This window comes from Mustela putorius, unplaced genomic scaffold (assembly GCF_011764305.1).
Source record: "Mustela putorius furo isolate JIRA1106 unplaced genomic scaffold, ASM1176430v1.1 tig00000083_pilon_pilon_pilon, whole genome shotgun sequence".
In the NCBI taxonomy this organism is placed as follows: domain Eukaryota; kingdom Metazoa; phylum Chordata; class Mammalia; order Carnivora; family Mustelidae; genus Mustela; species Mustela putorius.
The window spans coordinates 12,028,080-12,052,951 of NW_025421273.1; the positions used below are offsets into that span (position 1 = coordinate 12,028,080).

At 45.7% G+C, this 24,872-nt stretch overlaps 1 protein-coding gene across 2 annotated transcripts in view; it reads right to left on the reverse strand.

Annotated features, from left to right (window-relative positions):
• Positions 1 to 21,606, reverse strand: part of TNIP2 (TNFAIP3 interacting protein 2) — a 52,719-nt gene extending 31,113 nt beyond the window's left edge. The window contains exon 1 of one of the 2 annotated variants that reach the window (XM_004772267.3): positions 21,121 to 21,606. In XM_004772267.3, coding sequence (XP_004772324.1) covers positions 21,121 to 21,399 — 279 coding nt within the window. In that variant the 5' untranslated portion in view covers positions 21,400 to 21,606. The remainder of the gene's footprint in view (positions 1 to 21,120) is intronic. The other variant, XM_004772265.3, reaches the window with a different exon arrangement.
• Between the last annotated feature and the right edge of the window lie 3,266 nt (positions 21,607 to 24,872).

Here is a 24,872-nt window from a genome sequence, read left to right on the forward strand (position 1 = left end):
AAACATAACCCACAGTGCCTGTGCATACACACTCCATTCCTACACAGAAGATGCTCAATAAACAAACACTTAAGTGGCAATGGTAGATGATACTTCCATCTTCTGAGTACCAAGTAAATGTAAAAGATTATGCTATGTTCTTTATATATGTTGAATCACGATCCTTACAACATAAAAACTCATAATTACTATACATCTACTTTTATATTTTATACAAAGGCTACAATCCCTATTTTCTCAACTAGCATATCAGCATCTTTTTTTAAGACTTTATCTGAGAGAGAGAGAGCATGAGTGGGGTACGGGGTGGGGAGGTAGTGGCAGAGGAAGTGGGAGAAGCAGAGTCCCTGGTGAGGAGGGAGCCCCATGTGGGTTGTGATCCCAGGACCCCAAGATCATGACCTGAGCCAAAGGCAGATGCTTAACCGACTGAGCCACCCAGGCACCCAGTATATAAACTTCATAAAGATAGGAATCTGCCTTTCTTGATTCTTTCTGCATTTCCAGGGCCTATCGCAACATCTAGCATACAATAGGCATGCGACAAATATCTAATGACTGAATGAATAAATACATAATTAGTCCTATAAGGTAGGTCTTATTTTAGTTTTACTGATAAGAAAACTAGAACATTAAATGACTTGCCCAAAGTAACATAGCTAGAAAGCATCAGAACCAGATTTAAAGTATACTGTTCTTCAATGTTTAATGTAAAACTTGCTTCCCCTTGGTGCCCGATAATGAACAAGTATTATAGCCCAGAGTACTTCTACTCTTGTGAGCTTCCCACAAGGAAACTTAGCAAGTTTCATCTCTTAAAGACAATGAAAAGGTGGGGCTCCTGGGTGGCTCAATCATTAAGCATCTGCCTTGGGCTCAAGTCAGGATCCTAGGGTCCTAGGATCAAGCCCTGCATCAGGCTCCCTTTTCCGCAGGAAGCCTGCTTCTTCCTCTCCCACTCCCCCTGCTTGTGTTCCCTCTCTTGCTGTGTCTCTGTCAAATAAATAAATAAAATCTTAAAAAAAAAAAATGAAAAGGTGATGCTCATGACAAAGGTTATCCCTGGTTTTTTAAAAGAGTAAGAGGTGCAGCATATTTATCTTCTGGACAGCAGTGTAGAAGGATCAGAGGCATAGCTAGACAAACTGGACAATTACTGAGCAGCATCTTAGTTACGTACTGATAAGTCCTGAATTCCTGAATTATTTGTTTGCACTTTAGTTCTACTTTCTACATGTTACAGATTGGTCATGTTCTTGACATACTATCATTTATTCTCATTTATACTACCTAAAGACAATGAGAAATTGTTGCTAAATATCTAACAACAACAGCATGAGAATTAAGCCTTTCAGGTGACAAAGAGCACAACATATGTACTCGATGTTTATTTTCTATCTATGAGTCACCATCAACACCTTGGACTGAACAAAATGTTATTAAACTTTTCCAATCAGACAATTTTTCACTAGATTTGTTAAACACAGACTTAGGTAATACACTATCCTGCTGCAGTTAAGTTCACAAACATATTTCTTGGAAGAAAAAAGAAGAGAAAAGAAAAAGGAAAAAGAAAGAGAAAGAAGAAGGAGAAAGAAAAGAAAGCTGATCAGTGTAATACACCACACTAACAGGATGAAGGGAGAAAACCACATAATCATATCAACTGAGGCAAAAGCTATCCTCCACATAATAAAAGCCATATTTGGGGCAGTTGAGTGACTCAGTTAGTTAAGCTTTTGCTTTTAGCTCAGGTGATGATCACAGGGTTCCTGGACCAAGCCCTGTGTCAGGCTCCCTGCTCAGCAAGGAGTCTGCTTCTTCCTCTCCCTCTGCCTCTCCCCCTGGCTCGTGCGGTCTCCCTCACCCCCTCCCTGTCAAATAAATAAATGAAATCTTTTTAAAAAATAAATAAAATAAAAACCGTATTTGGAAATCCCACAGCAAACATCATATGCAATGTTAAAAGGCTGAAAGCTTTGCCTCTAAGATCAGGAAAAGTCAACAGTACCCACTTTCAACACTTCTATTCAAAATAGGACTAGACATTCTAGGCAGAATAAGTAGAGGGAAAAAAAGAAAAGAAAGAAAAAGATCCAAACAGGAAGTAAAATGGTATTTCGCAAATGACATAACCTTGTATGCAGAAAACTCTAGGGGCACATGGGTGGCTCAGTCCATTAAATATCTGCCTTCAGCTCAGGTCATGATTCCAGGGTCCTGGAATCAAGCCCCATCCCTGCTCAGCAGGGCGCCTGCTTCTCCCTCTTCCTCTGCCTGCTGCTCCCCCTGCTTGTGAGCATGCACTCTCTTGCCATCAAATTAAAATAATAATAATAATAATAATAATAGGGAGAAGCAAGATGGCAGAGGAATAGCAGACTGAAATGACATCAGGTCCCAGGAGTTCAGCAAGGTAGTTATCAACCCATTATGAACACCTACAAACTCAATAGGAGATAGGAGAAAAGAGCAGCAATTCTGGGAAGAGAAAATAGACCACCTTCTGGAAGGTAGGACTTGCAGAGAAGTAAATCTGAAGATGGGAAGATGGGAAGATGGGAAGACAGACCACAGGCGGAGGGGCCAGCTCCCAGCAAGCAGTGGAGCAGCAGAGCACAAAATCAAAACATTTAGAAGTCAGCTCCACTGAGGGACATCACTCCAGAGGCTAAGCAGGGCTGGAGGCCTTATGGGGACAGCGTGGTCTCAGGACCTTCAGGGTCACAGAAAGACCAGGGGTGTCTGATTATGGCAAAGCTCCCAGGTATCAGATTGGGGAAGCCAGCTACAGAGACGAGCCGAGGAGTGAGCTTTCAGATCAGGTTACCTTAAACCATGATCCAAGGCACAGTTGGGCCACTGCTCTTCGAGCAGGACCCAACAAGTAGCAGATCCAGAGAGACCCCCTCCTTCCTCCTCCAGGAGGAACAGCATAGGAACGTGTGGCAGGAAACTGCTGGGTTTGGAAACTCCCAATGGGGGCGTGTGCCAGAGACAGAAATGCTCAGTCACAGGCCAGGTGTGCTCAGAGTGCAGTGTGAAACCAGGGAGACGAGGGTTGGGGGGTAGGGTGGACTGACTGCTTTTCTCTGAGAGTGCACAGAGGAGTGGGGCCCCAAACTCTCAGTTCCTACAGGGCCACAGACTGGGAGCCTGCCATCTTCATGACATCCTCCAGAGCTCTATGGAAAGTGTTTAGGGAAGAAAAGCTTCCAGGTGTGAATCTGAGCATATTACTAGGCCTGGCCCCTGGGAAGGGCACTGCAATACCACCTCAGGCAAAGACATTTGAGAATCACAGCAACAGGCCCCTCCCCCAGATTAGCCAAGAACATCCAGCCAAGACCAAGTTCACCAATCAATGAGAACAGCGGAACTCCAGAGCTAGGGGAAAGCAAAGTATAGAATTTATGACTTTCCCCCCATGATCCTTTAGTCTTGCAAAGTTAAATTTTTTTAAATTTTATTTTCTTATTTTATTTTTTTAACTTTTCCTCTTCCCTATTTTAACATTTTTTAACTAGTTTATCTTAACAATACCTTTCAAAAAAAAAAAAAAAACCTCTTTAAACCTTCATTGTTATAGTCATATTTTATCCCTTCATTGTATTTAACCTTATTTTTTGTATACATATAGGTTTTTTTTCTTTAAATATTTTGGGATACAATTTTTTCCTTTTTTAAAAATTTTATTTATTTATTTTGACAGAGATCACAAGTAGGCAGAGAGGCAGGCAAGAGAGAGAAGGGGAAGCAGGCTCCCTGCTGAGCAGAGAGCCCGACGTGGGGCCCGATCCCAGGACCCTGAAACCATGATCTGCGCCAAAGGCAGAGGCTTTAACCCACTGAGCCACCCAGGGGCCGCTGGGATACAATTTCTTCTAACAGTTCAAAATATACCCTAAAACTAGCACATGGCTTTGCTCTAGTCTCCAGTGTGAGCACATTCTCTCCTCCTTTTTCTTTTTCCAACCAACTTATCTTATCAATTCATTTTTTAGTTGTTTATTTTTTTTTAAGATTTTATTTATTTATGAGAGACAGAGAGGGGCAGAGAGCGAGCACAGGCAGACAGAATGGCAGGCAGAGGCAGAGGGAAAAGCAGGCTCCCTGCCAAGCAAGGAGCCCGATGTGGGACTCGATCCCAGGACGCTGGGATCATGACCTGAGCCGAAGGCAGCTGCTCAACCAACTAAGCCACCCAGGCATCCCCGATTTTTTAGTTTTTTTAAAAAATTTTCATCATGGGGCGCCTGGGTGGCTCAGTGGGTTAAAGCCTCTGCCTTCGGCTCAGGTCATGATCCAAGGGTCCTGGGATCGAGCCCCGCATCGGGCTCTCTGCTCAGCGGGGAGCCTGCTTCCCCCTCTCTCTCTGCCTGCCTCTCTGCCTACTTGTGATTTCTGTCTGTCAAAAAAATAAATAAAATCTTAAAAAAAAAATTTTCATCATTACAGTCATATTCCAGCCCTTCATCATGTTTACTTTTATTTTGTATATATGTTTTTCTTCCTTTAATATTTTGTGAGGTAGTTTCTTCTAAGAGATCAGAATACACCCAAAATCAAGTGGATGGCTCTGTTCTATTCACCAGTCTAATATAGATAGAGATTTAGATATAGATATTTATTTTTTAAATTATCCCCCCCGTTCTCCCCCCAGTTTTGAGTCTCTTTTGATTTGGTTACTGTACATTTTGGGGGGAGGGGGGCTCTGCCATCCTTCTAGTATTTTATTCTCTCATTCATATATTCTTATCTGGATAAAATGATGAGGGGGAAAAACTCATCACAAAAAAAGAACAAGAGGCAGTACCGACAACTAGGCACCTAATTAATACGGACGTTGGTAATATGTCAGAACTAGAGTTCAGAATGACAATTCTCAAGGTGCTAGCTGGGCTCAAAAAAGGCATGGAAAATATTAGAGAAATCCTGTCTGGAGAAATAAAATCCCTTTCTGGAGAAATAAAAGAACTAAAATCTAAAATCTAGTTGAAATTTAAAAAGCTATTAATGGGGACGCCTGGGTGGCTCAGTTGGTTGAGCAGCTGCCTTCGGCTCGGGTCATGATCCCAGCGTCCTGGGATCGAGTCCCACATCGGACTCCTTGCTCAGCGGGGAGCCCGCTTCTCCCTCTGCCTCTGCCTGCCATTCTGTCTGCCTGTGCTTGCTCTCTCCCCCTCTCTCTCTCTGATAAATAAATAAATAAAATTATTTTTAAAAATAAATAAATAAAAAATAAAAAGCTATTAATGAGGTGCAATAAAAAATGGAGGCTCTTACTGCTAGGATAAATGAGGCAGAGAAGAGAATCAGTGATATAGAAGACCAAATGATGGAGAATAAAGAAGCTGAGCAAAAGAAAGGCAAACAACTACTGCATCATGAGGGGAGAATTCGAGAGATAAGTGATACCATAAGATGAAACAATATTAGAATAATTGGGATTCCAGAAGAAGAAGAAAGAGAGAGAGGGGCAGAAGATATTTTGGAGCGAGTTATAGTAGAGAATTTCTCTAATATGGCAAAGGGAACAAGCATCAAAATCCAGGAGGCACAGAAAATCCCCCTCAAAATCAATAAAAATAGGTCCACATCCCATCATCTAGTAGTAAAACTTACAAGTCTTAGTGACAAAGAGAAAATCCTGAAAGCAGCCTGGGAAAAGAAGTCTGTAACATACAATGGTAGAAATATTAGATTGGCAGTAGACTTATCGACAGAGACATGGCAGGCCAGAAAGAATTGGCATGATATATTCAGAGCACTAAATGAGAAAAATATGCAGCCAAGAATACTATATCCAACTAGCCCATCATTGAAAATAGAAGGAGAGGGGCGCCTGGGTGACTCAGTGGGTTGGGCCACTGCCTTAGGCTCGGGTCATGATCTCAGGGTCCTGGGATCGAGTCCCGCATCAGGCTCTCTGTTCAGCAGGAAGCCTGCTTCCCTCTTTCTGCCTGCCTCTCTGTCTACTTGTGATCTCTCTCTGTCAAATAAATAAATAAAATCTTTTAAGAAAAAATAGAAGGAGAGATAAAAAGCTTCCAGGACAAATAAAAATTAAAAGAATTTGCTAACACCAAACCAGCCCTACAAGAAATATTGAAAGGGGTCCTCTAAACAAAGAGAGAGCCTGAAAATAGCAGACCAGAAAGGAACAGAGACAATATACAGTAACAGTCACCTTACAGGTAATACAATGGCACTAAATTCATATCTTTCAATAGTTACCCTGAATGTAAATGGGCTAAATGCCTCAATCAAAAGACACGGGGTATCAGAATGGATTAAAAAAAACAAGAACCATCAATATGCTCTCTACAAGAAACTCATTTAAGACCCAAAGATACCTCCAGATTTAAAGTGAGTGGATAGGGGCACCTGGGTGACTCTGGGTTAAAGCCTCTACCTTCAGCTCAGGTCATGGTCTCACGTTCCTGTGATCGACTCCCACATCAGGATCTCTGCTCAGCAGGGAACCTGCCTCCCTCTCTCTCTCTGCTGCCTCTCTGCCTACTTGTGATCTCTGTCAGATAAATAAATAAAATCTTTTAAAAAAAGAAAAAATTTTAAAAAAAGTAAAGTGAGGGGGTGGAAAGCAATTTACCATGCTAATGGACATCAAAAGAAAGTTGGGGTGGTGGGCGCCTGGGTGGCTCAGTGGGTTGAACCTCTGTCTTTGGGTCGGGTCATGGGATCGAGGCCCACATCGGGCTCTCTGCTTGGCTGGGAGCCTGCTTCCCCCTCTCTCTCTGACTGCCTCTCTGCCTACTTGTGTTCTCTCTGTCAAATAAATAAATAAAATCTTAAAAAAAAAAAAAAGTTGGGGTGGCAACCCTTATAGCAGATAAATTAGATTTTAAGCCAAAGACTATAATAAGAGATGAGGAAGGACTCTATATCATACTTGAAGGGTCTGTCCAGCAAGAAGATCTAACAATTTTAAATATCTATGCCCCTAACATGGGAGTAGCCAATTATATAAACCAATTAATAACAAAATCAAAGAAACACATCAACAATAATACAATAATAGTAGGACTTAATACCCCCTCACTGAAATGGACAGATCATCCAAGCAAAAGATCAACAAGGAAATAAAGGCCTTAAATGACACACTGGACCAGATGGACATCACAGATATATTCAGAACATTCCATCCCAAAGCAACAGAATACACATTCTTCTCTAGTGCACATGGAACATTCTCCAGAATAGATCACATCCTGGGTCACAAATCAGGTCTCAACCAGTACCAAAAGATTGGGATCATTCCCTGCATATTTTCAGACTACAATGCTCTAAAGCTAGAACTCAATCACAAGAGGAAAGTTGGAAAGAACTCAAATACATGGAAACTAAAGAGCATCCTACTAAAGAATGAATGGGTCAACCAGGAAATTAAAGAAGAATTGAAAAAATTCATGTAAACAAATAAAAATGAAAACACAACTGTTCAAAATCTGTGGGACACAGCAAAGGTGGTCCTGAGAGGAAAGTATATAGTGATACAAGCCTTTCTCAAGAAACAAGAAAAGTCTCAAGCACACAACCTAACCCTAGACCTAAAGGAGCTGGAGAAAGAACAGCAAAGAAAGCCTAAACCCAGCAGGAGAAGAGAAAAAATAAAGGTCAGAGCAGAAAACAATGAAACAGAAACCAAAAGAACAGTAGAACAATCAACAAAACTAGGAGCTGGTTTTTTCAAAGAATTAATAAGATTGATAAGCCCCTGGCCAGACTTAACAAAAAGAAAAGAGAAAGGACCCAAATAAATAAAATCATGAATGAAAGAGGAGAGATCACAACCAACACCAAAGAAATACAAACAATTATAAAACATATTATGAGCAACTATGCGCCAGTAAATTTGACAATCTGGACGAAATGGTTGCATTCCTAGAGAAGTATAAACTACCAAAACTGAACCGGGAAGAAATAGAAAACCTGAACAGACCCATAACCAGTAAGGAGATTTCATGAAGCAGTCATCAAAAATCTCCCAACAAACAAGAGCCCAGGGCCAGACAGCTTCCCAGGGGAATTCTACCAAACATTTAATGAAGAATTAATACCTATTCTCCCAAAACTGTTCCAAAAAATAGAAATGGAAGGAAATCTTCCAAACTCATTTTATGAGGCCAGCATTACCTTGATCCCAAAACTAGACAAAAACCCCCATCAAAAGGAGAATTACAAACCAATATCCTTGATGAACACAGATGCAAAAATTCTCACCATAATACTAGCCAATAGGATCCAACAGTACATTAAAAGGATTATTCACCATGAGCAAGTGGGATTTTTTTCCTGGGCTGCAAGGTTGTTTCAACATCTGCAAATCAATCCATGTGATACATTAATAAAAGAGAGAACAAGAATGATATGATACTCTCAAGAGATGCTGAAAAAGCATTTGATAAAGTACAGCATCTTTTCTTGATCAAAACTCTCCAAAGTGTAGGGATAGAGGGTACATACCTCAATATCATCAAAGCCATCTATGAAAAGCCCACAGCAAATATCATTCTCAATGGGGAAAAACTGAGAACTTTTCCCCCAAGGTTAGGAACACAGCAGGAATGTCCACTATCACCACTGCTATTCAACATAGTACTACAAGTCCTAGCCTCAGCAATCAGATAAGAAAAAGAAATAAAAGGCATCCAGAAAAAAAAAAAAAGAAGAAGAAGAAAGAAAGAAAAGGCATCCAAGTCAGCAAAGAAGAAGTCAAACTCTCACTCTTTGCAGATGATATGATACTTTCTGTGGAAAACCCAAAAGACTCCACTCCAAAACTGCTAGAACTCACACAGGAATTCAGTAAAGTGTGGGGATATAAAAATCAATGCACAGAAATCAGTTGCATTTCGATACACCAACAGCAAGACAGAAGAAAGAGAAATTAAGGAGTCAATCCCATTTACAATTGCACCCAAAACCATAAGATACCTAGGAACAAACCTAACCAAAAGGCAAAGAATCTGTATCCAGAAAACTATAAAGTACTCGTGAAAGAAATTGAGGAAGACACAAAGAAATGGAAAAACGTTCCATGCTCATGGTTTGGAAGAACAAATATTGTGAAAATGTCTATGCTACCTAAAAGAATCTACACATTTAATGCAATCCCTAAAAATACCATCAATTTTTTCCAAAGAAATGTAACAAATAATCCTAAAATTTATATGGAACCAGAAGACCCTGAATAGCCAAAGGAATGTTGAAAAGGAAAGCCAAGATTTGTGGCATCACATTTCCAGACTTCAAGCTTTGTTACAAAGCTGTCATCATCAAGACAGTATGGTACTGGCACAAAAACAAACACATAGATCAATGGAACAGAATAGAGAGCCCAGAAATAGACCCTCAACTCTACGGTCAACAAATCTTTGACAAAACAGGAAAGAATGCCCAATGGAAAAAAGACAGGCTCTTCAACAAATGGCATTGGGAAAATTGGACAGCCACATGCAGAAGAATGAAACTGGACCATTTCCTTACACCACACACACACAAATAGACTCAAAATGGATGGAAGACCTCAATGTGAGACAGGAATCCACCAAAATCCTTGAGGAGAACACAGGCAGCAACCTCTTTGACCTCAGCCACAGCAACTTCTTCCTAGAAACACTGCCAAAGGCAAGGGAAGCAAGGGCAAAAATGAACTATTGGGACTTCATCAAGATCAAAAGCTTTTACACAGCAAAGAAAACAGTCAACAAAACCAAAAGACAACTGACAGAATGGGAGAAGATATTCGCAAATGACATATCAGATAAAGGGCTAGTATCCAAAATCTATAAAGAACTTATCAAACTCAACACCCAAAGAACAAATAATCCAATCAAGAAATGGGCAGAGGACATGAACAGACATTTCTGCAAAGAAGACATCCAGATGGTCAACAGACACATGAAAAAGTGCTCCACATCACTTGGCATCAGGGAAATACAAATCAAAATCACAATGAGATACCACCTCACACAAGTCAGAACGGCTAAAATTAATCAGTCAGGAAACGACAGATGTTGGAGAGGATGTGGAGAAAGGGGACCCTCCTACTCTGTTGGTGGGAATGTAAGCTGGTGCAGCCACTCTGGAAAACAGCATGGAGGTTCCTCAAAAACTTTAAAATAGAGCTATCCTATGACCCAGGAATTATACTACTGGGTATTTACCCTAAAGATACAAATGTAGAGATCCAAAGGGGCACATGCACCCAAATGTTTATAGCAGTAATGTCCACAATAGCCAAACTATGGAAAGAACCTAGATGTCCATCAACAGATGAATGGATAAAGAAGATGTGGTATATATATATACAATGGAATACTATGCAGCCATCAAAAGAAATGAAATCTTGCCATTTGCAACAACCAGGATGGAATTAGAGGGTATTATGCTGAGCAAAATAAGTCATCAGAGAAAAACAATTATCATATGATCACCCTGATATGAGGAATTTGAGAGGCAGGGTGAGGGTTTGGTAATAGGGAAGGAAAAAATTAAACAAGATGGGATTGGGAGGGAGACAAACCATAAGAGACTCTTAATCTCACAAAACAAACTAAGGGTTGCTGGGGCAAGTGGGGTTATGGAGAGGGTGGTTGGGTTATGGACATTGCGGAGGGTATGTGATATGCTGAGTGCTGTGAAATGTGTAAGCCTGACAATTCACAGACCTGTACCCGCGGGCAAATAATACATTGTATATTAATAAAATAATTAATTTAAAAAGAAATGAACATAATAATAATAATAATAAGTATTATTAGAAAACTCTAATTATTCCACATACACACACACAGACACGCAAAAAACTTGGAATAATGAATTCAGCAAATATCAGAAGACAAAGTCAACACACGATAAACAGCAGTATTTCTACATACTAATAATAAAGAATCTGAAAGAAATTATAAAAGCAATTCCATTTACAACAGCATCAAAAAGGATAAAAGACTTAGGAATTAATTCCCTCAAGGAAATGGAAGTCTTATACAGTGAAAAATATAAAATGTTACAAAAAAATTAGGACATAAGTAAATGGAAACACATGTTCTTAAATTGGAAACTTAATATTGTTAAGATGTCAATATAATGTGAAAATTATGAAGGGAAACCTCACTAAAATGGAATCAGAGGCCAGTGCAGGGAGCCCTCATGCCCTACCACTCGTCAACTGCAAAACCAATAGGAAAAGATATATCTTGCATTCTGGATAGGAATGTTCTTAATTTTTTTTTTTAAGATTTATGTATTTATTTTAGAGAGTAAGCAAGTGCACATGCAAGCAGGGGGAGGGTCAGAGGGAAAGAGAATCTTGAGCAGACTCCCCACAGAGCAATGAGCCCAATATGGGGCTCAATCTCCCAACCCTAAGATCATGACCTGAGCCAAAACCAACTGAGCCACCCAGACACCCCAGTAATGCTCTTAATTTTTTTTAAGATTTTTTATTTTTGAAACAAGGAGAAGAGAGAGAGAGAGCACACACAACCATACAAGTTGGGGGTGACGAGGAGCAGAGGTAGAGGGATAAGCAGGCTCCCCACTGAAGTAGGAAGCCCAACTCAGGGCTTGATCCCGGGACCTCGAGATCATGACCTGAACCAAAGGCAGACGCTTAAATGACTAAGCCACCTAGGTGCCCGTTATTAATTTTCTCAAGAATGTATCTTCTTGCTAGCTTACTTCAAGAATACAGCATATAGGGGCGCCTGGGTGGCTCAGTGGGTTAAGCTGCTGCCTTCGGCTCAGGTCATGATCTCAGGGTCCTGGGATCGAGTCCCGCATCGGGCTCTCTGCTCAGCAGGGAGCCTGCTTCCTCCTCTCCTCCCTCTGCCTGCCTCTCTGCCTACTTGTGATCTCTCTCTCTGTCAAATAAATAAATAAATAATCTTTTAAAAATAAAAAGAAAAGAATACAGCATATAATAAATGTAACATACAAAGTATGTATTAATCTATTGTTTATGTTATTGGTAAGGCTTCCCATTCTCAGCAAACTATCAATAGTTAAGTTTTCTGGAGAGTCAGGAGTTATACATGGATTTTCAAGTGCACAGGGGGACAGCACCCATAACCCCCATGTTGTTCAAGGGTTAACTGTACTTAACCACCCCAGCAGAAGGAAGAAATGTTCTCTCCTCACCCCACAACAGCCCAGCCCATGACAGACTGTCACAACTCAGGCAATGAAAAGTCACTACACTTCAATTCCCAATTTACAGCAATGGACTGTCTACAAGAGCCCTCCCAGCTCCCCCTTTCCTCAAAGAAGATCATTCTTTGTTCTCTGGACTTGTCTATGGTTTTGCTGTAGGTTGCACAGGACTGCAAATCTCTGCTATCTGGAATAAACCCACTTTTGCTGGTAAAATAAATGACAGGTTTATTTTATTTTTGTTTTTAAAGATTTTTATTTATTTATTTGACAGACAGAGATCACAAGTAGGCAGAGAGGCAGGCAGAGAAACAGGAGGAAGCAGGCTCCCTGCTGAGCAGAGAGCCTGATGCGGGCCTCGATCCCAGGACCCTGGAATCATGACCTGAGCCAAAGGCAGAAGCTTTAACCCACTGAGCCACCCAGGCGCCTGACAGGTTTATTTTTAAATTTAACATTACTCAAAGTGATCTACAGATTCAATATAATCCCTATCAAAATCCAGTGGGGTTTGTTTGCAGAAATAGAAAAATTCATCCTAAAATTCATATAGAATCTCAAGAGACACCAAATACCCAAAACAATCTTAGAAGAAAAAAGAACAAAGCAAGACTCATGCTACTTGAATTCAAAACTGACTACAAAGCTACAGTAACCAAAACAGGATAGTACTGGCATAAAGACAGACATTTACACAAAGGGAACAGAATAATGAGCCCAGAGGGTCATGATCCCAGGGTCCTGGGATCGAGCCCCCCATTAGACTCCCTGCTAAGTGGGAAGTCTGCTTCTTCCTCTGCCTGCCCCAGCTTGTGCTTGTGTGCTCTCTCTCTCTCTCAAATAAAATATTTTTTTTTAAAAAAAGAATAATGATCCCAGAAATAATCCCTTGCATATATGGTCAAATGGTTGTTGATAAGGGTGCTAAGATCATTCAATGGGGAAAGGATAACTTTTTCAACAAATGCTACAGCAAAAACTGGACATCCACATGCAGAAGAAAAAAGGTGGACTCTTTATCAAACACCATATACAACAATTAACTCAAAATGGATCAAAGACTTAAATATAAGACCTAAAACTATAAAACTCTTATAGATAACATAGGCAAAAGCTTCCCAATACTGAATTTGGCAATAATTTCTTAGATATGATACCAGGACACAGGAAGCAAAAGAATTTCTCTGTAGCATGTGATTTTTTTAAAGATGTTATTTATTTATTTATTTGACAGAGAGAAAGAGAGCACAAGCAGGGGGAGTGGCAGGGGGAGGGAGAACCAGGCTCCCCACAGAGTAGGGGGAGGCCAATGTGGGACTCAATCACAGGACCCCAGGATCATGACCTGAGCTGAAGGCAGTCACTTAACCAATTGAGCCACCCAGGCGCCCAGCATGTGATGTTGTCTGGTAGCATCTCACCCACAGTAGAACTCCTCTCCACAATGGAGCCAGTCCTCTCAAGCCCTGCCACCTTATCAACTAAGGTCATGCAATGTTCTAAGTCCTTGTCAGATTTTTTTTTTTTTTAAAGATTTTATTTATTTATTTGACAGAGAGAGATCACAAGTAGACAGAGAGGCAGGCAGAGAGAGAGAGAGGGAAGCAGGCTCCCTGCTGAGCAGAGAGCCCGATGCGGGACTCGATCCCAGGGCCCTGAGATCATGACCTAAGCTGAAGGCAGCGGCTCAACCCACTGAGCCACCCAGGCGCCCCGTGTCCTTGTCAGATTTCAACCATCTCCACAGCATCGTCACCAGGAGCAAACTCCAGCTCAAGAAATCACCTTCCTCGCTCCTCCACGGAAGCACATCCTCACCCGTGCAAGTGTTATCCTGCGAGGGCAGCAAGTCGCTCACCTCTCCAGGCTCCCCTTCTGGCTCTCTGGCTGTTTCCACCACATCTGCACAGTGACTTCCTCCACTCAGTCTTGAAGCCCTCAAAGTCCTCACCAGGGCCGGAGCTCACTTCTTCCAAACTCCTGTTACTACTGACATTGTGCCATGGGAACATTTTCTTAATGGCATCTGACATGATGAATCCTTTCCAGAAGATTCTCAATGTATCCCACCCAGATCAAGTGGAGGAATCACCATCCACGGCATCTACCGCCTTGCGAAATGTGTCTCTTAAATGATAAGACTTCAAAGTCAAAATTACTCCTTGCTTCGTGGGCTGCAGAACAGATGTTGTGTTCACAGGCAGGGAAACGGCACTCATCTCGCTGTATGTCACCAGAGCTCTTGGGTGACCGGGTACAACGTCAACAAGCAGTCATATTTCGAAAAGAACCTTTTTTTCTGAGCAGTAGGTCTCAACAGTGGGCTTGAGATGTTTGGTAAACCTCGCTGTGAACAGATATGCTGCCGTCCAGGCTGTGTCGTTCTGTGGGTAGAGCACGGGCACAGGAGAGCTAACACAATTCTTAAGGGTCCTAAGAATTTTCAGAATAGTAAAGGAGCACCAGCTTCAGCTGAAAGTCACCAGCTGCATTACCCCCTAACAGGGAGCCAGCCTGTCCCGTGAACCTCTGAAGCCAGGTGCTGACCTGTCCTCCGGCGAAGACAGTCCAAGATGGCATCTTCCCCCCAGATAAGGCCATTGCATCTACATGTGGAGAATCTGATGTTTAGGAGCTACTTCCATGGGCAATCTGAGCTGGATCTCCAGCAGAACCTAACGCAGCTTCTCCATCAGCACATGCTGCTCCCCCCGGCCCCTCTGTGTCTCCTTAAACCTCACAAACCCACTCTGCTAGCTGCAGACTTTTCTTCTGCAGCTTCCTCACCTCCCTCAGCCTTCCTGGACTTGAGAGTCAGGGCCTTGCTCTGGATTAGGCTTTGGCTTAAAGGAATACTAGGGCAAGTCTGATCTCCTATCCAGACCACCAAAATTTTCTCCCTATCAGCAATGAGGCTGTTTGGCTTTCTTATCATTCATGTGGTCCCTGGAGTAATGCTCTTAAGTTCCTTCAAGAACTTTTCCTTGGCATTTGCAACATGGCTGTCTGGCACAAGAGGCCTACCTTTCGGCCTATCTCGGCTTCAGAAATCCCTTCCTCACTAAGCTTAATCATTTCTAGCTTTTCATTTCAAGTGAATTATGTGTGCCTCTTTTCACTTGAGCACTTAGAGGCCATTACAGGTCATTATTTGGCCTAACTGCCATATTGTTGTGTCTCAGGGAACAGAGAAGGGAGAGTCATGGGGGAATGGCAGGTCAGTGCAACAGTCATAAAACACACATGCTGATTAAGTTTGCTATCTTTTATGGGCACAGTTCATGGTGCCCCAAAACAAGTACAATAGTAACACCAAAGATCACTGATCACACATCACATAACGAACATAATAATAAATGAAAAATTTTGGAATATCACAGGAATTACCAAACTATGACACAGAGACATGAAGTGAGCAAATGCTATTAGAAAAATGGTACCAGTAGACTTACTTGATGCAGAGTTGTTAAAAGCTTTCCTTCTTTCTTTTTCTTTTAAACAATCTCTACACCCGGTGCAGGGCCCAAACCCACAACCCTGAAATCAAGAGTACGTGCTCCACCTACTGAGCTACACAGGCACCCTGTCCAAGTTCCAATTTATAAAAAAACACAAAATCTGAGAAGTGTAGCAAAATGAGGTATGCCTGAAGAGTATTCCTAAAACTCAATAACAAAATAATCAATTCAAAAATGGGCAAAGAACTTGACATTTCTTCAAAGAAGATAAATACATGAAAGAATGGTTCACATCACTAATCATTGGGAAATTGCAAATCAAAACTACAATCATTTTGTATTAAATCACCACAAACCCATCAGGATGGCTGCTATTAAAACAACAACAACAACACACAAAATAACTAATGCTGGGGAGAACATGGAGAAACTGCAACCCTGTGCGCTGCTGGCGGGAATGTAAAATAGTGCAGCCGCTGTGGAAAAAGAGTATGGTGGTTCCTCAAAAAACTACACCAAATTACCCTATGACCTAGCAATTCCAATTCTGGCACATAACCAAAAGAACTGAAAGCAGGGTCTCAAAGATACATTTGGACTCACATATTCCTAGAGGCACTGTTATTCATTACAGCTGACATATGAAAGCAACCCAAGTGTCTATCAACAGATGAACAGATAAGCCAAATGTGGTATATATGTACAATGGAATATCACTCAGCCTGAAAAAGAAGAAAATTCTGGCACATGATACAACACAGATAAACCTGTAGGACGTTAGACTAAGTGAAATAAGTCTGTCACAAAGGGATGATTCTACTTCTGTGAGGTCTCTAGAGTAGTCAAATCATGGAGACAGACGGAAGAATGGTATCTGCCAAGGGTGGAGGTTGGGGGACAGGAAGGTGGGGAGTTACTGCTTAATGGGTATGGTGTTTCAGTTTTACAAGATCAAAAAAGGTATGGAGATAGACGGTTAAAAACAAAACACACAGCTAACACAGCCTATGTGTATAATAAAGGGTGTATGCTGTTCTTCTCATTAGAAAGCATGGCAGAACAGGGAAAGAAAAGCCGGGAGAAGAAGCTGGTATGTCAGGACCAAGCAGGGCCCGTGAGGCTAGTACCCTGGGGGGTGATGAGATTGGATAGAGCAGTAAGGGCCACATAGTAAATTAACACCATTATCCCAGAAAGTCTTAATTGGAGGAGCCTTGTAAAGCTACCCATATAGGGCTCATGTTACAAGCGAGGTAAGGTCTCAAGTCTTACTGTGGTGGCAAAAAGAACCAGAATTCTCGAGACCAACCTGGCCCTATCACATGCTAGTGACAGCTCAATCACAGAAGCAGAAGTCACCTGGAAGTCTCTGCACACCTGAGGACACAGCCTCAGCTCCTCTCTGGGAGCCCCTAGTCTCTACCAACCCAGCAATGCTATTCCTAAGAGGCTGGCTGACATGACCATTGAGGAGACCAAGCTATTGATCAATTCTTCTCATTGTTTTCACTCTGCATAGTGTGAAATCTCTCCATTCCTCCACAGTTCTGTGACAGACCCAGATAGATGGAGGAGTAAGCCACAAACATGTAACTGCATAAGATACTGTATTATTAAAATGTCTCTTAAATAACTAAAAATCTTACAACAAAACCTGTATGTCAGGGGTAAAGGAACATATAGATCTAGGACTATAGATCTGCTTGTCTGGCTCCTGCATCTAAAATGAGGCAGATGAGAAAATCCTTGCAATGTGATATGAAGATGTACAGACAGCGAGAACTCAAGCACGCCACTGTGTATACACCCGGTGTGTAAAGGAAAAACAGGGAGGAGGCATGCCAAGAAATGAACACTAGTTATCCCCAGACTGTGGGATTATGGTGGCTGTTATTTTATTCTTTACTCTTTCCTCTGTTTTTCAGATATTTAAAATAACTTTTATAGTAAAATAAAAGGGGGGGCAGAGGGGTGCATGTCTCTTTTTCACTCCAAAATCTGGCTGCAGGGCCAAGCCTAGAAGTGAAAATTGTCTTGCGCAGCTCCTCTCTTTGCAGACCTAGTTTCTTTTCTGGGACAATCCAGATAATAGTTAAGGCCCAAACAGGGCACTAGAGTACACTCAATGTGTATGCCACTTCAAATAGCTGTTACAGACAAGTACTATTCCTCTTGCTCCTGTTCTGGGAATCCATGGTACTTCACAAAGACAGACATAACATCAATGACAGGGACGAGGAGGAGGGAAAGTGAGACTAAAGTGTGTTATCCGACACTCACAGGCACCGCAGCGCTGTCATCGCTCCCGGCACAAGAGAGCTGTTACTACTGAAAGACTCATTTATGACTGGAGCTGAAAATCACCTCAGAACATAACCGGGGTCCACATGGCCCAGAACCCAGTATGAATACATACACACCAGGAGCCTATGCTCGTGTACTACACACACAAACACCCCAGATCCCAGTGTCTACACACACAACACAGAACTGAACATGAACACGCATATTCACAGAACCGTCCATGTTCACACACGTCCCAGGACACAATACAGTCACAACACTCACACCCAATAAGGGGGCAGACCTCTTAGAACTCAAATACATACCCATCAGGACTCCAGACAGGCAGATACCCCTCAGACCAAACACAGACACATCCCCCTCACAACCAAGATGGACAGACATACCTTACACCTAATAACAGCACACAGATACTTTAGAAGACAAACATGGGGACGCCTGGGTGGCTCAGTGGGTTAAAGCCTCTGCCTTTGGCTCAGGTCATGATTCCAGGGTCCTGGGATCGAGCCCTGAATCGGGCTCTCTGCTCAGCAGGGAGCCTGCTTCCCTTCCTTTCTCTCTCTGCCTGCCTCTCTGCCTACTTGTGATCTCTGTCAAATAAATAAATAAAATCTAAAAAAAAAAAAAAAGACAACGACAAACATGCACACATGCCTCCAGAATCTACCATAGGCACACAAACTTTCCTTCTGAACCAACATGGGAGCGCCTCCTCAAAACCTAATCACAAGGGACGCCTGGGTGGCTCAGTTGGTAAAGCGGCTGCCTTCCACTCGGGTCATGATCCCAGCATCCTGGGATCGAGTCCCACGTCGGGCTCCTTGCTCCGCGGGGAGCCTGCTTCTTCCTCTGACTCTGCCTTCCACTCTGTCTGCCTGTGCTTGCTCTCGCTTGCTCTCTCTCTGACAAATAAATAAATAAAATCTTTAAAAAAAAAAAAAAAAACCTAATCACAAAACTTCACAACCAGCAACAACACTCACCACTCATCCTGACACAAACAGAAACAGCCTCAGAACCAACAAAGACACACAACCCTCAGACCCAACACAGGCCTACAGACCACTCAGAACTCAACACAGAGCACACATCCTCAACTCAAAGCAGAAACACACCAACACACATCCCTCTTCCCAATGAACACCTACTCAGAGCCCTCTATATACAACTTGGGGCACAAAAATCCCTCAGAAACCAACATGAGTGTGTATATCCCTCAGACACGACACAGGCACACAGACCTCAAACCTACATGGGCAAACACACATCTCTGAACCCAAAACAGGGACACACACCCCTTAGACCCAACATAAGAACACAAAGACCCCTCAAAACTAACACACAACCCTCAGAACACAACACTGGCACATACCCCCCTCAGAAAGAAACATGGATATACAACCACTGGACCCAACACAGGCACAACATAAGAATACACACCCCTTAGAACCAAGAGACACAATCCTCTGACCCAGATGGGCACACACACTTCTCAGAAGCCAACACCGGCAAACACATTCCACAGACCCAGATGGGCACAGACCCCTCGATCCCACCACAGAAACACTATTCAAAACCAACAGAGACACAGTCCTCTCAGACCCAACATGGGCACACACACCCCTCAAACATGGGAGCACAACATCTGAAACCAACATGCACATACACACCTCGGACCTAAAATGGACACACACACCACCAAGAAGCCACTGAGGTGCACTTGCCCCTCAGAACCCAACATAAATACAACCCTGTAGAACCTATGCAGGCACACAGTCCTCAGACTTAACATGGGCACATACAGCCCTCACAACCCACCACGGGCACGCAAGAGCCAACTCACCAGAACCTAACTCCAAGGCTTCACCTTGGAACCTAAAACAGGTACATTACCCCTTAGAACCTAAAACAGGTACATTACCTCTCAAATCAACAAAGACACACCACTGTAGAACCAACACGGGCACATAACCCTTAGACCTAACACAGGCACACACACTCCTCAGAACCAAGACAGACGACACTCTCACCCAGCTTGGGAACACACCCTTCCAACCTAACACAGGCACACACACCTCAAACCCAGGATGAGAGCACACCCCTCAAAATTAACACACACACTCAAAACAGAGAGAGACAGCTCTCAGAAGCAAAAAGGACAGACAGCGCTTCAGTGGAACCCAACCCTCAGACCCAATATGGAAGTACACCCCTAAGAACCAACACAAACACGTACCTCCTCAGACCCAACATGGGAGTACACAGCCCCTCTCAGAACCTAGTAAGGGCATCATATGCCTCAAACCCAACATGGCAACATACACACCTTCAGACCCACAAGGACCCACAACCCTCAACATGAGCATACACAGCCTTTGACCCAACGCAGGACACCGTGCTCAGAATCTACCACACTAACACACCCTCAGAAGCAACACCAACACAAACCTTCAGACGAAAACAGGCACACACACACCCCTCAGAACCAACAGGGCCTCACAACCATTAAACCTGACACAACTTCAAATAGAAATGGACACCCAATCCTTGACACGACGTGGAGAGCACCCCTCAGAACCTAACATAGACACGCAATCCTCATAACCAACCAGAACCAACGCCCTCATCCAGAACCACCTTCACCGCCAACGGGGCACAAACTCCTCTAGAATCCAGAACCCGCACAAACCGCAGAAGCAGCGCCTACACCCGCCCCAGCGAAGCCAGCAGCAGGAGGCGCTCCCCCAGTCCATCCGGGTCGCGAAGCCAGCAGGAGCAGAGGGGCCCTGCACGCCGCGCGAGCTCGACAGCCCCCCCGCACCCCCGCCTCTGGAAAAGAGCCTCCCCTCCTCCGCCCGATGGTTTCGCGGGTCTGCGGTTCTCTGCTGTTCCGGAGTCGGCCAGTCCGCGCTGAGGAAATGCCCGGCAGTGGTGTTTCCAAGGCGAGCAGCGCCGACGCTCGCCCTCGGAACCGACAGGCGGGCACAACAGCCCACACGAGCGCAGACGCCCCCCGGACCTCAGAAACCGCCCCCCATCGTCCTCACATCCCACACCGGACCCCAGCTCGCAAACCGCTCGGAGTCCCGCACCGCGCAAACCCTCAGCCCCGGTGTGGGTTCACCCGCTCCGAACCCGCTGCCGGCCGAGCCCGCTCGGCTCTCCCTCCCCGGGGACGCACCTGGCGCAGCGCCGCCTCGTCCGCTCCGCCCTCCCGTTGCCGGAGCTGCTCCCGGAAGCGCGCCACCTGCTCCAGCAGCGCGTCCACGAGCGAGGGCGCCGCGTCCCCCTCGACCGCGGCCAGGCGGGCGCGCAGGCGCTCAATGAGGGCGTCCCGAGCGGCCAGCTGGTCCTCCAGGCGCCTCAGCCGCTGCCCGGCCTCATGGTACAGGCCGCAGAGCGCCGCCGCCGCGCGCGCGGTCCCCTCCTGCCCGCCGGACCCGGCGCCCCCTGTGGACATAGCCGCGGGCCTCGACCGGCGGCCGCGCTGACACCGCCAACTTCCGCGCCCGGTCCGGGCGAGCGGCGCACCTTCCCGGAACTTTTCCCGGCGCGCCCCGCCCACGGCAACCGGCGTGGCCCCTGGCCCGCGGAAAGGCCGTCCCAGACAGTTCAACAAGCCGGCCAGGCTCTAGGCAGCCGGCCTGGCCCCGCCCCTCCGCCGGGAGCCCGGCCTCCCCCGCCCCCGCGACTCTCCTGGCCACGCCCCCCGCCGACTGCCCTGCCCCGCCCACGGCGACAGGCCTGGCTCCGCCCCTCCGCCATTAGCCCGGCCTCCCTCAACCGCGACTCTCCTGGCCCCACACTTCTCCCCACTCCCCGGCAGCCCCGCCTCTCTCGGCGACCCGCCCGGCCTCGCCCACAGAGACGCTCCTGGCCCCGCCCCCCGCAGGCAGTCCGGCCCCGCAGACGGCGACCTGCTTGGCCCCTGACGCGCGGAAAGGCCGCCCCAGGCCTTTGGACAGTCCGGCCTCTCCCCAGGCCCGAGACTTGTGGGCCCGAGGTCCCGGAGTGACCGCCTTGTTCCAGCAGCCCCGCCCCCTTCCCGCCCACCCCCTACCCTCCCCGCTGGCCCCGGCGTCGAGTTCTTAGGGAGACTGCCAGGAGGAGGAGGAAAGGCGGGGACGGAAAAGGGGAGGGAAACCCGCCCCTGATGCAGGTGATGATGGGAGGGAAAGAAGGGGTGAAGGCGACCTCAAGTGCTGGACCTGTGCGTGGGTCCACATCCCGGCGCTGCAGGCCGGGTTGGCCACATAGAGCGCCAGGAACAGGGCAACGTTCCAAGGTTCCAAGACTGAGCCCTGGGCGATGTCCTACCCGCCCCCCCCCCAGCTGCAGGACAGTGACCCAGAGCAAGGAGCCCCCACCCACCACGTGCCCCTCTCTAAGGTATTCTTAGAGCAGAAAGCAGGAGGAAGCTGCCCGGTTCTACCCTCACTTCTTCATCCTTTTCCTTCCTCCAACTTCCCAGACCGATTCCCAGTGTTTTTCTGGCTGCAGGCTTTCTTTTTCACAGTCTGAGCTCCCCCGCCCCCGACAATGACGCCCACGCAGACCTGTGCTGTTTCGAAGCTTCCCTCCCTCTCCGCCGCTCCCTCCCTCTCGGCCGCTGCGTTCTTCCGCCCTGTCCCCATCTGGTTTTCCCCTTTATGTGTCCACTGACGAGCTTGGGCTGCGCCCAGGGAAAACCCTGGCAGGCTTGTAAATCAGACCAGTGTATGAGCAAAGCCAGCTCACACTTCCTCCTCTGCGCAGGGAAGGTCAGAGCCAGTACGGTGTTGCTGGTGTTTTGGGGAGTACAAGGTAAGGTGTAAGTGCACACTCCCCGTGGCTATGGCTGTGGACGCTACATTCTGTTTGGCTGAGGCAGGGGTGAACACAAAGGAGCGGCTCCAGCCCTGCTAGGGCTGGATGAGTCCTCATTTTATTGCTATAGGTATAACTTGGGGCAGGTCAGTCAAGTGCCCTGACCCTGGTTCTCAGCTGTGAAATGGGCATTCCAGTCTCTCATCCAACACTCTCGGGATCACATGGATTTTGGAAATCAGAATCTTTGGATTTTATGTAGGGACATATAATTGGGGTAGCCAGCCTCCAGGAAGAATCCCCCCACCCCCTGCTCCTGGGATCCAGCTATAGTGACTTCAGCCCCTAATACCATGGTACCCAATAGGACATCACAGAAAGGATAGAATGTAATTTAAGGTGTTGTGGCTACTGCCTTGCCCTCTCTCGGGGAAGCCACCCGCCATATCACCATAGTGAGGACATCAAGAAGCCCTGAGGAGATATGCGGGTGGGGAGGGACTTCATGCCAACAGCCAGAGTCAAGTCAACTTCCCCACCGAAGTCAGTGAGCTTCCTTGGAATTGCACCCTTCAGCCCAGTCAAGCCCTTAGGTGATGCAGCCCCAGCCAACATCTTACCTATGACCTCATGGGACACCCAAGTCACTACCACTCAGAGAAACTGCTTCTGAACCCCTGACCCACAGAACCTGTACGGAGTCCATGTTTATCAAGTTAAGCTGCCCACTAAGGTGTGCGTACTTGGTTACAAAGAAGTAGAAAACCAACATGTAGTGTCTTGTGGTGTGCCTCCTGAGGCATAGGACGGCACCCTAAAACCAGATCCATTAATATTTCTCCAAAGACAAGAAGACTATTCAAACTGAGAGAAAGATGATCAAAAGTCTTACAGCTTTGAAGTAGGATTTCTCACCAACTTTAAGAAAAACATGTTGCATTTCCAAGCTTTTGGGATCTCAGAATTCTGGATGAGGGATGGCAGACTTCCCATAACAGGTGTCTTGCAGGGTGTTGTGAAGATTCTTAGGTTAACACCCTTCATAGCATTGTTAACAATATGCTGGCACCTTCAACTGAAATCCAGGCTCTGAGTCAGGCACTGGGGATTCACAGGCAAACACTGTTGGTGGAGGCAGACCCTTTTTCAGGGAGGAAGGAAGGAAGGAAGGAGGAAAGAAAGACTGCAAAGTAAGGCAACTTTGTACAGGAAAGAGAGGGGATGTGTAAGGAAATAAATAAGGAGCAGAGAAAGAGAAACAGGAGGGCAGCCAGACGGAGGGGAGTTTCAGGGACAATCCAAGGCACAGAAGGAAGTGAGCCCCCAGCAGAGGGAAATGTGCCTGGGGAGAGTTACAGAGACATACCAGTCAGAGTGGGGCCATCAGCCTCTGGCCACAGCTGCTCCAAGAAGGACCATGAGGAGGGCCTGGGAGCCTGTCCACAGGCAAGCACACCCACTAAAGAGTGACCGCTCAGGCTGGCTGCTCATGGGGCTTAAGCCGCCCACCACCGCACATTTGGACACACCTGCTGTCATGTCCTCCCCTCCTCCCCAAACCCAAGCCCTTGTTCCCAATGTGTTTGTAATGCAGTGTTCCTGCTGGGAGGAAGGTGAGTATCTTGGGCAGCTCTGGCTTCCCTAACAAAATGCCAAGGGGCCGGGGTTTAAAAGGCAGGCTTCATTTCTCCCACTTCTGGAAGTTGTAATTCCAGGGGCCAGCTAGTCTGGTTCCTCCTGGGCTGGCACAGACCCCCCCATCCCCCACCCCCTAACCCCCCACCCCATCCCCATGAGTCCTCATGCGGCCTTTCCTCTGTGTACATATTTCCCTGCTGTCTCTCTCTTCGTAGAAGGTTACCAAGTCCTGTTGGATCAGGGCTCCGCCCTAAGGACCTCATTTAACCTTAATCACTTCCTTAAAGGCCATGTCTCCAAATAAGGTCACTTTCAGGCTGTAGGGCTTCAACTCATGAGTTTTGGGGGGGGACACAATTCAGTCTATAACGGTGGGGGACTACTGAGTAGCATGAAGGTATTTTCTACTCTTTCAGAAGGTGCCCTACACACGGAGGAGAGTTCCCTTTGGAAGAGGGAAGAGGTGAGAACACAGAGACGGACGGGGGA